This window comes from Stegostoma tigrinum, chromosome 1 (genome assembly GCF_030684315.1).
Source record: "Stegostoma tigrinum isolate sSteTig4 chromosome 1, sSteTig4.hap1, whole genome shotgun sequence".
NCBI classification, from domain to species: Eukaryota; Metazoa; Chordata; class Chondrichthyes; order Orectolobiformes; family Stegostomatidae; genus Stegostoma; species Stegostoma tigrinum.
In genome coordinates this window covers 111,199,359-111,216,429 of record NC_081354.1, presented here as the reverse complement: position 1 = coordinate 111,216,429, position 17,071 = coordinate 111,199,359, and the positions used below count along the sequence as shown (strand labels likewise).

General features: G+C 39.4%; 1 protein-coding gene across 3 annotated transcripts in view; it reads left to right on the top strand.

Annotated features, from left to right (window-relative positions):
- The window catches only part of LOC125459071 (zeta-sarcoglycan), a 986,421-nt gene that overhangs the window by 898,647 nt on the left and 70,703 nt on the right, over window positions 1-17,071 (top strand). For all 3 annotated transcript variants that reach the window (XM_048545022.2, XM_048545013.2, XM_059647939.1), the window contains one exon: window positions 2,140-2,262. In XM_048545022.2, coding sequence (XP_048400979.1) covers window positions 2,140-2,262 — 123 coding nt within the window. The remainder of the gene's footprint in view (window positions 1-2,139; window positions 2,263-17,071) is intronic.

Sequence of the window (17,071 nt, the reverse complement as noted above, 5' to 3'; positions counted from 1 at the left end):
GCACATCTTTAAAGTGATGTGCAAAACAAATAAGGCTGATGTGTGAAAAGAAAACTTTTTCACTCAATGAGTAATTAGAGAATGGATACATTGCCTGGAAGTGTGTCAGGAATAGGTTCAATTGAGGCATGCAAGAGGGCATTAGGTGATTATTTGGATAGAAATATTGACCAAGTATATGGGGACAAAGCAGGATATTATTAGGTAATGATGCTATGTGGCCATCATGGTCTGAATGGGTGCTATAACAATTCTGTGATTTGGTTTTTTTAAAAATTAATGTTTCAACATTTTCTTACTGTACTCTGTGTTATAGATCTGATCTGGAACTTTCATAACATGTGGCTTTTTCCAGATTTTGGAACAATTAAAGTATTTTTAGCATTTAATTTTACATCAACCATGAAAGCATATTTTGTTAAATACAATATTCTTCCCAGCAGTATTCAATCATCACTTTCAAAAGAAAAGTTTTGGAGATAAGATTTTAAAAGATTGCCTTCATTAAAGTTTAACTTGAGGGAAGTTTCGTTAGTCAATATTATGCTTCTCCATTGTTTGCGATATGTGGATATGAGTTTTCAACCAATTAATTGAATCCATCTAAATTGAATGCAACACTCAGTGGCAAAGATGAAATAGCAAGGTCAGACAGCTGCATTCTACTCAGAAAAAAGATCTATGTACTTTCCTGCAAAGTGCTTCCCTGAATTAAAATTGCATAGTTGTTTTGTGTTACGGGCTGAAGACTCAGTAGAAGTGTTCCAAATTCAATATACAATTTTTTTTGTCTAACTATCAGTATGTGGTAATCCCTGCCACCAGTCTCATGCTAACACCTCTTAAGATAAGCTGATTTCACCTTCTTATAAACTGATAACTGTTGGAATGCTTCTACATAAATACTATAAAATTGGTTTTTGCTGGATTGACTTTACAGGGTACCTTGAATTACCTTGATCCAGTTATAAAACTACACAAAGTAAGTGTAGAAAGTGAATCATTCATATTATATTATAGATGTAAGTAATAATTTGTCGTATAATTTTGCCAGCACGTAAAAGAAAATAAATAATCGAATTGGTATTATTTGAATGGAAAAAAATGGTAGGGGGAAACAGTAAAATTGAAAATGAAGCAACCATATGAAATTGTACAACAAAAGACTTACATTTAAATAGCGCCTTTTACCACTACCAGTCACCCTGAAGTGCTCCACATCCAACTAAGTACTTTTTGAAGTGTAGAAACTGTTGTAATGTCAGAAACATTACAGCTAATTTGAGCACTGCAGGCTCTCACAGCAGCAACGTGATTTTTTTTTCATGTTGTTGATCAATATATTATGTTTATTGGTCAGGGAAATAAATAAAACACCCCCTGCTCCAGTTCATAATGGAGTCATTTTGTCTCCATTACGTCCACCTGAGACAGTGGAGGAGGCCTCGATTTATTGTCTCATCTTAAAATTGGCACCTCCGTCAGCCTTTTTTAAAAAATATTAATGTAAACTGTTATGCTGACTTGAATTTCAATATCTGACATTGGGGAATGGGGAACTAAGAACTGTCTGCCTTTGGAGCTGAGGAAAATGTGATACCCAAAAGCAGTTATTAGCCACTGTGAATAGTGAGTTGGCCAAGTAGTACAAGAATTATTAGTTAATTTAGAATAACCTTCTTTAAAAATAAAAAACTCTTCAAGGTACTCATGGAGCTTTGGTACTTTTCATTCTGTTTTAGGCACACAGCAATAGTTGCAAAGGAGCGTTGAGTCTGAGGCTAATTGAGGAAATATGGCCTATTCTTATGCTTATTTGGCTGACAGTGTATTGTATTCTGTTCCAGTAACATAATATTAAAGCTGGTTGAAATTCATTGTGCATTAAGGGAAGAATAGTGAGCATGATGCTATGTAACATTAATTAATGTATCTAGTAAATTGCATAACAAGTCAAATTAGAGATTCAGAACATATCATAACCTCAATTCTAAAAGTTTATTATTTTTAACTCCATGAGTGAAACACAAAATAAAAACCTGTTACAGAAAAAGTTGAAGTGGTTTTACTTTGTCTTATAATTATCAGCTAGTGAAGAACTTGCCATAAAATGTTTTTTTTTGTCTTGTCTAATTCCAGGTTCTAATTCTGTGGAGGCCCAGTGCAGAAAATTTGAAGTGAAAGCACAGGATGGCAAGAAGGTACTGTTTTCTGCAGATGAAAGTGAAATTGCCATCGGGGTTGACAAACTACGTGTGACAGGTAACATTAATTACATAAAACAACCTTTTGTAATTCATCTATTTATCTTTCATTGAATTGCACATGAAAGATTGAACAACTGTGCTGTTTAGCAATGCAATGTTACATTTTGGCACTAATGTGAAGCCACACATGATAGAATGATCAAGAACACTAAAATTGATAAGAAGAATTCAAGGCCTAAGTAGGAGTGAAGTGTATGTGGTGAAGAATAGTTCCTGCTAGAAACTATTTATCATTTAACTTCTATAATTATTATTCAGAAGTGATTTTTTGTTTTACTTTGGTTTCATATAGAGACAGTAAGCCAACTGCTTTAACTGAAATCAAATATTTCCAGAATAAACACCACAGAAAAATCTATATTGACTTTTAAATGTCATCATTGTCAGAGAAACAAATAGGATTACATTAAATATTACTAATGTACTAGCACATTATGGTACAATCTCATGCCACCTTCTGTAGTGAAACAATATCCGATCAATTTTTGTGCTACCCTACTCTGTATACTTAAATTTGATAATGTTTGGTGGCCAAGCAAAGAAAAGGTGCTAAGCTGTTGAGCTCAACTATCAGAAAATCCTAGATCTGAGGTTGTAACATTGGCTGAATTGATCTTTTGACACAAAGTCCAATGTTATTTTAAATTATAAAGCATTTAAAACCTTTTTTTCTGACATTTGTAATAAAAGTTTACAACTGAGTATAATGGTGTTTCAGGTTTTGTTAAGAATAGCAAAGAATAGAACTTTTTCCCAATATAGAAAGTGTACGTCTGAATTCTAATACCCAACATCATTTTGTCTTACACTTTTACATGTTTACATGGTTCCATATTGAAGGCAAAGCAATTTTAGGGCATAGGTTGCTCGAATAGTTCTTTGTATATGATTCTGACGCTGTAATCAGGCATCACCACAGGTGTCTTGCAGAGTTCTTCTGGCCTCATTCATTACATCATAACAGCCTCACTTGCTACATTCCAACTCCACTTTGTAGAAATGCTCTAAGAGTGCCATCTGGTGTATTCCTAGTGTCCTCTCAAATACAGGGCTAAGTGAGTATTCAAAATAATATTTTATTCCTTGTGCTATGCATTGACAGCCAACTGTGTGCACCTATGTGTAACATTTATCCTATTCTGAAGCTGTCCTGCATGGCTTTGGCATGAAAGTTATTTTGCTGTGTAAATGCAACATTTTGATAAGCCATACCATTCTATTTACAAACCTTGATTTTCAGATGCCTAATTTCAGTGCCATGATATCTGCCTGTACCCTTTTTAAATGGCATTACAACATACATGGTTACAACGGTACATGGTTAATCTCACAGTGGTAAACAGCAAATGTTAGAGAAACGTTCATATGAGTGAAATCTCTCTCAGGGTTTACAGAAACATTGCCATGCATCACGCATCTGGCAAGCAACTCTATGTATGCCTCTAAAACATTTGACATTTTTCTTTGAATGATCTCTGCTGCTGATGTTATTTCAAAGGCTAACCTGTTAAAATAGAATCTTCTAAATGATGTTATCCAAGTAGTGAGAAGCTTGGACTACTTGTCTAATGGTATTTGTCAAAATCTGCTCTAATTGTGACCATTTTAGAGAATATTGAGCACTTCCCTAATGTTGATAAACTCTCATCCCTAATACCAGAGAATGGACGTCTCTCTTGACAGCTTTAAGTTATGAGAGACAACATATATCTGTTTTGGATTCAACCATGTTGAGTATCAAATTGTAGGCTCTATTATGGGTGAAATATTCCATGGCTGATCACCGACTGTTTTCTTCACCTTTGGAAATAAAACACATGGAACTTTTCTCGGTGCGTGTAAGCATATTTCTCTCATCCCGTCTTCGTGCAATGTGATATACTGATTTTGGTTTTGATAATACCATACATAACTTAAGAAATTCTGCTCTGAAGTTCCCTGGACAACTTTTAACATTTTTTTAAACACACAGCAAGGAAGAAATAGATTCAACTCCATACACCTTTCTGTATAAGTGTGAACAAGTCTGGTTATATCTGATGAAGGGTCTAGGCCCAAAACGTCAGCTTTTGTGCTCCTGAGATGCTGCTTGGCCTGCTGTGTTCATCCAGCCTCACATTTTATTATCTTGGAATTCTCCAGCATCTGCAGTTCCCATTGTCTCTGGTTATAAATTATGATCAGTTTTTCAATAATTACTTTCCCTCTATGCTTTTAAGTATCTGCTATTTCTCCCAGAATCTTCAGCTCTGCTCCTCTTGGTTCTTGCAGTTTTTTTGCAAAATTGTTGAAAAAAGAATCTCCTGTTCATGGTTCAACATGTGAAAGAATTTCAACTGCTCTTTCAGTATCCAATTTAAATTGTATCCTGCATCCTTCTTTCACGATCTCTGAGCTGTAATAAGTCACACTTACTTTTAGAATCTCTCTCAAGATATGTATGTCATATTTTGTGAATCCTCTACTGCTTTTTATACATTTTCTCTTTGCGTGTTGATGACTTTAGCTCCATTTGTTCAGTTTGGGATTTGGGTTTTTTTTTCTCTTTCCATCTCTGTCTTTCTCTCTCTCTCTTTGCCCTTCTCCCTTTTTCTCTCTGACTCTTTCTCTGTTTCTTTCTCTGTTTCCTATGACAACTGATCAATCCTGTCACCTAATCTCAGTTTGCCGAGTTAATAGGATCATATTCACAAGGATCCGGTCTTCTCAGGGCTGCAAGTATCTGAAAATGCATGAACACAACAGGCCAAGCAGCATTTAAGGAGCTGAAGGGTCGAGGCCCGAAACGTCAGCTTTTGTGCTCCTAAACTGCTGCTTGACCTGCTGTGTTCATCCAGCTTCACACTTTGTTATCTCAGATTCTCCAGCATCTGCAGTTTCCATTATCTCTGAAAACTCATATTCATTACTCCAATAACTATTCTGTTGCAAATTAGCTTCTCTTTTAGATTACCATACTTAAAGTCTTTTGTTAATCAATACAAATCATTATTAACTGCATCAATAACATTCCCCATGTCTCAGGGTAACAGTTGTGAAATTTTGCACATTTCAGTCACTTGCTGAGAATGTAATCGGTCTTCAATTAATTAATAACTTTGATACATGTGTCTTTACCCTGAAAGAACTGCAAGGTAACTAAAATGTAATTCACAGTCACCCACTGAATATTGACCTGCTCACAGTCAAGATTCACTGTGAGACAAGACCCAGCACAAAACAGCAAATTTCTTGGACCACTGTGGCCACACCAAAGCCTGATTAATGCTGAAACTTTCTGGAAGCTCTGCACTAGAGCGAGAGATTTTCTGTCATACTATATTCTATGTTGCTTTTTCTCTGAAGAGTTTATCAAAAGTTTACGTTTGAAAATCAACCTTGTCAGAATTATAGACATTACTCGATTTTTAAAATGATTTTTTGGCATTATGTAGTTATTTCTAAGTTGGAGAAAATGCCAATAAATTCTCACTTATGGGAGTTTTTAAGTGGTTCTTGGTGCTGCCCTTGCAACTTCTCTAAGTTTTTTTTTCTACTTTGCAAATTAACCAAAAGCCATCATTTTACTATTACATCACGTGTTTTTGCTCTGGGTAGATCTTAAATGGGTGGCAGAAGTGCATATTTTGACTAACGTGGGAGTCAAAAGGTGGCTCAGAATGTGTTTTTGTCGCCACAGTCACGTCAGCCATGGCCTCATTGAATGATAGAGCTGGTGAGTGAGCCAAGTGGCTTTCTCCCATGTCTAATTCGAATTGCATATGGCAGCACAAGAATGGAACCAAACAGTGTAAGGTTGATCAGAGATAATGGGAACTGCAGATGCTGGAGAATCCAGATAACAAAGTGTGAAGCTGGATGAACACAGCAGGCCAAGCAGCATCTCAGGAGCACAAAAGCTGATGTTTCGGGCCTTGAACCTTCATCAGAGAGGGGGATGGGGAGAGGGTTCTGAAATAAATAGAGAGAGAGGGGGAGGAGAAGATAGGTGGAGAGGAAGAGTATAGGTGGGGAGGTGGGGAGGGGATAGGTCAGTCCGGGGAGGACGGACAGGTCAAGGAGGTGGCATGAGGTTAGCTGGTGGGAAATGAAGTGTAAGGTTGAATTGTATTGTGAAACCTCTATAACAAAAAAATTACAAGGCATATAAAATACATTTAAAGTCATATGACAAACAAATTTTGCATTAAATTATCTTATTTCAATCGGCTGTTTTAGAAGTGCAACCTCAGAATTGTACTTCTGTGCAGAGTACACCAGGAGACACTTGGGGATCATTATCGTAAAGCTTTGTTTTCATAATGAGATTTTGTCAATCAAAAGAAATGGGAATGTGCTATTGTAGGGTTAAATGATTGTTCATGGCATTATCTGGTTAATGCTTCCATTTTTAATTGAAGTAGATTCTTGGGCCGAATTTTCAGATTGCAGCAAAGGTATGATCACCAGTGTGATAGAATACGTTTCACTTGCCTGGATGAGCGTTTTCTTTCTTTATTCATTCACAGGATGAGGATGTGGCTGACCAGGCAGCATTTATTGCCCATTTCTAATTGCCCAGGGGGCAGTTATGAGTCAACCACAATGCTGTGGGTCTAGAGTCACATGTAGACCAGACCAGGTAAAGATAGCAGTTTCTTTCCCAGTGGGGCGTTAGTGAGGCAGATGGGTTTTCCTGACAATTGACAATGGGTTCACGTCATCATTCAATTCTTAATTCCAGATATTTTATTGAATTCATCTTCCAACATCTGCCATGGTGAGATCCAAACCCAGGTCCCAGAACATTATCTAGGTCTCTAGATTAACTGTCCAGCAATAATACCACTAGACCACTGCCTCCTCAGTGCAACTGCAGCTTGATCCTCATCCTGAACAAAGCAGCCCACCTGACTGGTACTTCATCCACAAGTACCCACTCTTTCCAACACCAATACTCAGTAGTTGCAATGTGTACCAAATCACTAAATCTTCCTAGAAAGAACTTTCAAAATACACAGCCAGTTCCATCGAGAAGGACATGAGAACTCCAACATTACCAGGTTCCCCTCCAACCACGCACCATCCCGACTTCGCCACTCCTCCAGTGCTGTTCTGTCAAAATTTTGCAACTCCCTCCCTAAGGACATCGTGCATCTACCTACATCATATGGACTGCAGTGTTTCAGAAAGCAGCAAACCATAACCTTCGCAAGGACAACTAGGAACAGGCAATAAATGCTGGCCCAGCCAGAGACATTCACATCTCATGAATGAATAAAAACAAGGCTGAGAATGAAAGCCTGATGGGAAAAAGTACAATCCAATCCATAGTGCCAATTAGCCAATGTCATTCCCGGCATTGTGAGTTTCACAAGCACGGGAAGAAGAGGACGCTGAGATTCCACCTGATCTAATACAAACCAAAGTAACATAGTTAAAAAGGTTATTGAGTGCTTGTTATGGGCATGTTTTACCTTTTGTGGTAATGTGTGGGCTGCACATTATTTCTGGCAAAGCCCAAGTGAATGGAGGCAGTTGCACAGTAAGGATCCATTCATGGCCACCTCAAAGAATCATGTAGACCCCAAATAAGCTGGAATAGCACTGAGGAGAAATTGGCCATTGACACATAGTTAACAGGTCAATACAGTCGGGATGGAGAGTGAGCAGAGATTGTTAGTTTACTGCACTGGAGAGCTGTAAGATGAGGGGACAAGATTATTAAAGATAAATGGGAGATCACTTGGGTACAACAAAGGTTGTCACTGGCAGTGTGGACATACATGACTGTCAGCTTTTAGGTTCAGGAGCAATGCGGAGCAACATTTACCTTTGGAAGGGCACAGCTTTGGGCATCAAGACAGCAGCAGAGAGGGATAATGGGTGTGGACATTGGAATTGTACTTTCAAAATAGGATTGACTGAGAACTCCATCAACAGACGAGATTCACTCCCTCTACATTTACTCAGACAGTGCAATAAGAGATTTCTAGATGTGTGTATTCACTTTCACGGCCGCTGAAATGACTTTGTTATCTTCTGCCAGCCTGTGTTCTTCACTCTATGCCCTGAAAGGTATGTGGATGAATATTCCTTGAAGAGATAGTTGCTTACTCATCTAATAGAGCTGCAGAGAATGGCGCAAAGATGATGCACAAAACTGCCAGCTCACTAGGACACTAGAAAAGCTATTGAGCTTGTGAAGATACAGTCCCAGTACCTGAACTGATTGGATGGTGTCCTGTCATTCCCTCAGAGAGATGATCACTTTGCAAAGGGTGAGATCCTGGGGAAACTCAATGCATTGAAGGAAGAGGAAGAGGAGGAGTTGAAAAGGGAGGATGCTCAAAGGTGAGGTACCTCGATTGTGCAAGGAACTGGAAGGTTGTGATGGGAGGCTCTTCATTCAACCACCTTATACCTGATGCTTTCGTTGTGCTGTTGGAATAGGGAAGGAAGATTACTCACATGAGTCTGCCTGTGAACATTGTCACTTTTCTCATTGTGGAACCGTAGTTGAGGGCTGCTTCATCAATATTAATATATGGGTAACCTGAATTATTGATTCCTGCTGCAGAGATGCTCTCTCCACTTGGGAAGCCAAGGATGATGAAACCATCTCATGAGGAACAAAATGTATTTTTTTAAGGGCTCTGGCTGAGATTTTTCTGGAGTACGATCTTTTGATTTCTAGAGGTCACATCACATTCTTTTCAGGGACTCCTTAGATATAAAGATTTAAGCTCGAAACCAAGCTGTTCTCAAAGCAAGAAGACTCAGCCTACACCTGCATTTAAGTACTTTAAGGAAGTCAGAGACTCTATACTGGGCAGACAACCAAGAATTCAACCATTAAATAGGTTACCTCCATTCCCATCCCAAGCTCCCCAAGCCTGTCATCTTGCACCAGTAGCTGTTAGTAAGGCAAACTCAAGGCCATGAAAATAAGTCAGACTTTTCTCAATTGACTGGACTCCCCACATTTTCCACAGATCAAAACACTGTTTTCAAAAAAAAGTGCACACCTTCAAGAGCCAAAACAAGGTTTTTGACGGACATTTGTATAGCAGAAACATTTAAAGAGAAATCTAAGGGGAACAGAAAAAAATGCATTTTCTAACTTCACCTAGCCCCAGATCCCTCTAATTTAAACTTTACTCCTAAAAATGTATAACTTACTGGACAAACATGGAAAGGGAAGAAAACTGTTGGAATTTTGTTTTTTTTTCATTCTTCGATTGTTATTGTTCAAGCAGTGTTGTCTAAAATTGAAAGCCAGGTCCAGGAGGAAGGTTCAAGAAGTGAACGTTTTCAACAAAAAAGAGTTGGGAAATCAGTAACATAACTAAAATAGTTGTAAGTGTCAGCAATATTGTTCGTTTGCCCATACCTTCTTGTTTGCTCTCTCACACACACTGACACTCTGGTCCCAATTTTTGGCCTCTCCAGCCACCATCTCCAATGCAAATAGCCACCTCACCTTGCCTTACCCACCATTAGTGCAAGTCCCTGGCAGCTTCTATTGCTGCCTCCATTGGCAATGATGAGATGAAGGGTGCCCATCTCATGGACATTATTGCTCAGCCTATCCAGAAAGATTAAAAGAGAGGATGCTAACGCACTGCTGGCCAAACTAGCCACATCTATTCATTAGAAGCTGCAATTATCAAAGTGTCAGATCTCACCCCCAACCTAAGCACAGAAGGTTCCTTAGAGCCCTGACCCCTGTTATTGGGTCATGATGTGTCTTTCTGTCTCAGGGTCTATGCCCCTCAGCTCCTGTGTCTGCTGGAGAGTGAACACCCAAAGGCCTGTTCTAATCATTGGGTGTAGTATGCATCTTGCCAGAGTGTATCAGGTCATTAAACAGCTTCCAATATTGATTTAAATTTTTGTATACTACATTCCTTCTGGAGACTTTGTCAGCTGGCTCTCCATCCAGGCCTGCTTAGTCTGAGTGGGTAACCTTCTGCCATTATCCTACAAGAAGGGAGCTTACATATTCTCCCTTGTGACCCCAAGGAGGACAGGTCAACATCAGAATATTAAGGGGTCAAGGCCGCTGGCTCTCCCAAAAAACCTCACATTTCTCTCAATCTAAGCTGAAAGCAAAGCTTTAAAAAAGCAGTGGAAGTAATGACTGTTGTGGCCTATTTTAATACTGGGCTCAAACATAAGCACTTGGGCCTTTGTACTCACCCCTGCAGTGATTAATTCACCATTGAAACCATTGCCAGGCAAAATAAGGGCATATCCGCACGTAATTCCGGACCAGTAATGATTCACTAGAGATGAACTTGGGATAAGAAAGCAGTCATGACTTCCTTTTTATAGCCCAGACGTTAAGTCCGTATATATGGCCATTTCCAAACATAGAACTGGTAACTCCCTGGACTGGATACACCATTATCAATATTGTTTTTAAAGTTAATGGATGAAGTCATATGTATATATTGTATACACAGAACCCTTCCATTGGTCAGAAGTAGATGCTTCTCTTTCCCTCTATTCTGTTCACTCCGCAAAAGTACAGTTACAGAAAACTGTTGTGTAATTAAAGTGAAGAAAGCAGCATACGTCAATATTGGCTGGAGCAGTGTGTCCTGATGTAAATTTGTCTTGAGGAAAGATTCAATCATGTTCTGAAAACGTCTAAATGACATTGTATTGAATGAAATGATGATAGCACGTAAGCCACTTGCCCTGCTTCATTGGATTAACATAACAAAATGCTCTCTTTGTAAAATGAATAATGAAACCTAATAGATTTTGATGTGCAAGCGGCAGCAATACTATGTTAAATGAAGAAGGACTTTGTCTTGATATTCCAAGTCAAACTGATTCTGGTATGGCACTTAAAGATCATTTTGTTCAAGGACTTTTGGGCTCCAAATATAGGAAAGCATTGATGTACCAAAAAGAAATCAAGATGGAGAATGCATCCTCTGTTTTTGCTCCTTTAACACTGTGCCATTGTGGGGTCAACTCAGATTAGGCTGGAAATTCAATTTTGCTAAAGAGGTGACAAAATATAGATAGCATTGGAATGATAAATCAGAAATGAAGCATTCAGAGTATGCTGGTGCTTGCAAGTTATAAATAATGGAGGCTAAGATGTAATCAATATTTGCAGCCAGCAGAGGTATTCCAGATTTTCTATTTTTTAATCACATTACATTTCTATTAAAATGCATTTGTAACTGACTTTAATATGGTTAAAATTGCTATCATGTTTCACCCTGTATTTAACTGTAGAGAATAAATACACAATATTTCTGACTTTTTAATCATTTCATGCAGTGCAATACATTTTGTTCAAAAATGACCTCAAGCTTTTAAATTTCATTTTGTTTCTCTCATTATGGTAACTTTGGAATGGGTCTCCAGTTTAAGCTGTTGGAGCTTTGATCTTTTGTGCCCTTCTTTTAGTATTTCCCCCAATTTATGCCCATACTGGCCGGAACTCAGTCATATTTGCAGATGCACATGAGAATTCAGTCCTAATTGTATTTTTCCCTAGTATCTTGTAGACTGCATCATTTTGTATGCTATTTTTCCATTTGTGAAAGTAAATGAAAGAGACTCTTTTAAAGCCAAGGACTCTTGAAGGAAACATTGCATTTTTGAAAGCAAGTTACTGTTACTCATTGTCTAAGGTATTTATACTGTTGCATTGTTCAAGGAACATAGGAAGAAGAGTAGGTTATGAAGCCCATCAACCTCGTTCTGCTATTCATTACGATCAAGATTGATCCGAATGACTTCTGCTCACTACATTCCTATAACAATGTCCACCACTGGTAATCAGAAGTCTATCAGTGTTCACCTTACGCATACTCAAAGGTTGAGCTTGCATAGCTGTCTATAGTAAAGAGTTCCAAAGTTCAAAACCGTCTGAGTAAAGTAATTGTTTCAGAGATAGTAGGAACTGCAGATGCTGGAGAATCTGAGATGACAAGGCGTAGAGCTGGATGAACACAGCAGGCCAAGCAGCATCAGAGGAGCAAGAAAGCTGATGTTTCAGGCCTGGACCCTTCTTCACAAATCCTCAGCTCAGGCATAAGTGGTGTCCCACCCATATCCCCTTATTTTTAAACTTTCCCACTAGTTTTGGACTCCACAGACTTGAAAGGGGACCTTGCAGAAGTCCTGGAGCCATCTTTTTTGGACCCTCGCCAATAACGATGAACTCTATTTAAGTACTTTCTTTTTATTCTTTTGCACCTCAAAATGGTGCTAGATTGTGGCAACAGAACACTTGTCACTGTATCTCCCTTCATATATGTGACACTAAATCATTCATTCTTTCAGGTGAAAAATTTTACCTGCACTGACCTTGCATCTAAGCTGCAGAGGCTGACAAGTAGTAATAACATTTGTGCTCATAGTGCCAGGCAATGGCCATGTCCAATGAGCAAGTATCTAACATTGCTTCTTGACTTTCATTGCCATTACCATCAGTGAATTTCCTGCTATTTAGGGGTGGCACGGTGGCTCAGTGGTTAGCCCTGCTGCCTCACAGCACCAGGGACCTCGGTTCGATTCCAACTTTGGGTGACTGTCTGTGTGGAGTTTGCACATCCTCCCCATGTCTGCGTGGGTTTCCTCCGGGTGCACAGGTTTCTTCTCACCGTCCAATGAGGTGTGGGTAGATTGAATATTAAATTGTCCTTAGAGTCTAGGGTTGGAAAATCAGGGATAGGGTAAGGGGTGGATCTGGATAGGATGCTGTTTGGAGGGTCAGTGTGGATTTGATGGGCCAAATGGCTGGCTTCCACACTGTCGGGATTCTATCAAATTCCTAGGTGTTACAATTCACCAGAAACTGAACTGGACAAGCCATCTCAACACTATGGCTACAAGAGCAGATCAGAGGCATAGAATCTTGCAGTGAGTAAGTCACTTCTTGATTCCCCTAATCCTGTTTATCATCTAAAAGACAAAATCAGAAGTGCAACGATAACACCTTCACTGAACTTGACACCATCCTGCGTAAATCAGCCCACTTGTTTTGACACCATATCCAAAAACGTTCACTCCCCCCTCCATGGCTAATGCACAATAGCAGCAGTATGTACCATCTAAAACATATATTGCAGAAACTCACTGAGGCAGCACCTTCCAAACTCCCAACCAATACAACATGGAGGGGCAGGACAGCAGATACTTTGGAATGCTACCATACGCAAGCCCTCTTACTGGCAGACATATCACCATTCCTTCAGTATGACTGGGCCATATTCCCTGACATCTTTGCAAGTGTTCCTGCACTCTAAGGATGACTGCAGTTCAAAAAGACTGCTCACCACCCCCTGTTGCAGGGCTCAGATCAGCCATGAACCGAATAAATGGCAGGGTGGGCTATTGGGACTGAATGGCCTACTACTCACCATATTTCTTATGGTTAATTAGGGATGGACAGTAAATGATGACTAGTCAGTGAAACTCACCTCCCTGATTGTAAAAAAAGGGATCCCACACGTGTAATAATAAAATAAAGACCCGCAGATGATGGAAATCTGAAACAAAATCAGAAATTGCTGATGAAACTCAGCAGGTCTGGCAGCATCTGTGGGAGAAACAGACTGAACGTTTCAAGTCCAGTGACTCTCAATCAGAATGGATTGCAGTGAGGAAAAGCTGGTATTTATGCTGAAGGTGAATTTGGGGTAGGGCGAAGGAAGGGAGAAGTGAGTGGATAGGTGGGAATGGAGCCAAGAAAGACCAAACTCTGAAAGGAGTAGCCAATCAAGGGGCTTGTTGATGGTAGGCCAGGACACAAGAAGAGGTAAATAAATGATCATGAAAGCTGAAAGCAGGAGAGAATAGATTGGCTTTGCTGAAAGACAGGGTGTGGGGGTGGCTACAAAAATGGAAGGACGGAATTAGACTCTAAAGTTATTGAACTCGATGTTGAGTCCGAGAGGCTGCAGGGTCCCAAGTGGAAAATGAAATGCTGTCCTTCGTGATGAACTGAGGCTCTCTGGAACACTGCAGCAGGCCGCTGACAGAAATGTCAGAGTGGGAACACAATGGTATGTTGAAGTGGCAGGAAACTGAATGCTCAGGGTCATTTTTATGGACAATAAGTACTCTGCAAAGCAGTCACTCAGTTTCCATTTCACCTCCCCAGTATAGAGGAGATCACATTGTGAGCAGCGAACACAGTAGGCAGCACAGGTTAATCATCACTTCACCAGCAAGGCGTATCTGGGGCCTTCGATTGCTAACCGATTCTCACCCACACTCAGATTATTGTTACATGTCAGAGGTTGCTTTCAGCATTGCTTACCCATTCTCCCCCACTCTCAACTCTCATCATCATTTATTTACCTTCTCTTTTGCCTTGGTCTAATATCAATAACCTCCTTAATTACTAACCCGTTTCATTTCTCACTCACTTTCTCTGGGCTCTTCTCTACCCATCTGCTTACCGCTCCCTCCAACCCAACCCAACTTCATCTTCAGCATAAATACCACTTTTTCCAAGCTGTTATCAGTTCTGATGAAGAGTCTGGTTGAGAGGCTGGAAAACATCGAGTTCCTAGGAGTGATGATAACCGACAACCTGTCCTGGACTTCGCACATAAATGCGACAGTCAAGAGGGTACAACAACGCTTTTTCTTCCTCAGGCAACTCATGAAATTTGGCATGTCTGTAAGGACCATCACCAACTCCTAGATGCACCATAGAAAGCCTACTGGCCAGGTACATAATGGCCTGGTATGGCAACTGGTCTGCCCGGGACTGTAAGAAACTACACACTGTGCACAGCCCAGACCATCAAGCCAACCTTCTATCCATGGACTCCGTTTACATGGCTCATTGCTGTGGAAAAGCTACCAATATTATCCACACCCACTGCACCCCCATAATGATCTCTTACAACCTCTTCTGTCAGGCAGAAAACACATAAGCTTGAACACACACACCAGCAGGTGCAGGAACAACTTCTTCCCCCAGCCGTTATTAGGCACATGAATGGACTCTCTAACTTCAAATAATGCTGATTTGCTCATGTTGATCTTGCCTAGTACACACGGTGCAATATATGCCTCTGTCCAAGCTTTTTTTCACCCTATGATCTGTATCACTTTGCATACTATGATCTGCATGTACTGCCTGTAAACAAAGCCTTTCATTGTACTTAGGTACATGTGACAATAAATAAATAAATCAAGCTAAATCGAGAGTCACTGGACTCGAAGCGTCAACTCTGCTTTCTCTCCACAGATGCTACCAGACTTACTGAGTTTTATCAGCAATTTATGTTTTTATCCCTACTGACATAACACGACTGCAGTTTTGTATAAACTCTCATGTCTGCTTGAACCAATATCTCATTCACCTGGAGATAAGCATCAGAAGCAGCAGCAGTGGGTCAGTATGCAAGTCAGGAACGAACCTGCTTGTTTAAAATTGCCCAATAACTGTAGCATTAAAATTAAACTTATACAGGATGTAGAATGCAAGCTAAATTCGAGGAGTAACATACTCATGAAGCAATCTGTGAAAAGTCTGGATATATTCTTCCTTGCTGATTACCCCATACCCGCCCTGTCTCACCCATCCACAAAAATGAAGGAAAGTTTTCTTGTAAGTTTCATTTGACAAAAGCTGGTATAATTATTACAGATGTCATTTTAAATTTATAAAACTCCTGTGATTTCCTTTGATCTCTCTCTCCATTGATTCCATTTGAAATGTTTGAGACTCATTGTACGTTAAGCTTGAGGAGTCTGCAACACAAACTTTCATCATCAGTGCAAAGGTCGCTCCCTGACTAAAATCTCGTTATATTGAGATCATTAGCAGTTTAGGAATGGCCAATTTGCACAGAGCACTAATGATCAAAAAGCCATCTGAAATTATTAATACCAGTTGAGAGGATTAAGTGTTCGGACTCTTAATGACCACAGTGCAGTTTCTCTTTTGTAGTTTGTTTCTGATTGTGGGTAAGAGTGTCCCTGATAACAGGCTAGCAGCAATTCTTCTACTCATCATGTTTTATTTACAATCATATCTTATGAGCAACATAAAGGATGGAGTTATCTTTAATACCTCTCTTGCTTAAACTAATTCTAATTAAATTTCTATGTTGAATGATTTGCATCATATCACCATTAATCATCACCACGATTGCTTCAGCAATTGTGTCATTGGCTTTGCTGTTCTTCCCTGATTTCAACAGTGATCCTTTGACCTGGGCAGAGTCTGCTAACTGAAATGTGTATTAGCCTTCCTGGCTAAAAGCCTGTAAGTTTATTAGAATACACAATAGGAATTTGTCTCAGGCTTTGGATTAATTTAAAAGCAGCTTAGTTGAGTCAGCTGAAAAATATCCATTTAGTTAATACAGGACACACATCTGGACTGTCAGTTGCAACTGGCACGTTTAGTGTACACCAGAGAAAATCTGGCCCATAGAATGTACAATGGAAGCTTGCAATGTGAGGATGTTATCATTTTAACATTTGATAAAAACAAATGTTCATCAATAGGTCTTTTTGAAGGTCAAATATAAAAATATGCTGAACCTGATTTTTTTTTCTTGCAACCAGAAGATTTTATGTTTTGTCAGTGATCACCTCCCAATAATAGTCATTAATATTATGTAGTCCTCCAAACATTTGTTGAGAAACAACTTGACTCTACCCATGCTGCTTTCATCATCTATAAAACATGGCTGGTCCTGCTTTCCTTCTTTAAATAATTCAAAACCTTGTTTAAAAGAACTCTAATTTGCAAGTCACAATTTGTGAAATTTATCAAGGATCCACACATGCTTTTTTCATGAAAATTCATAATATAAATACAGAAT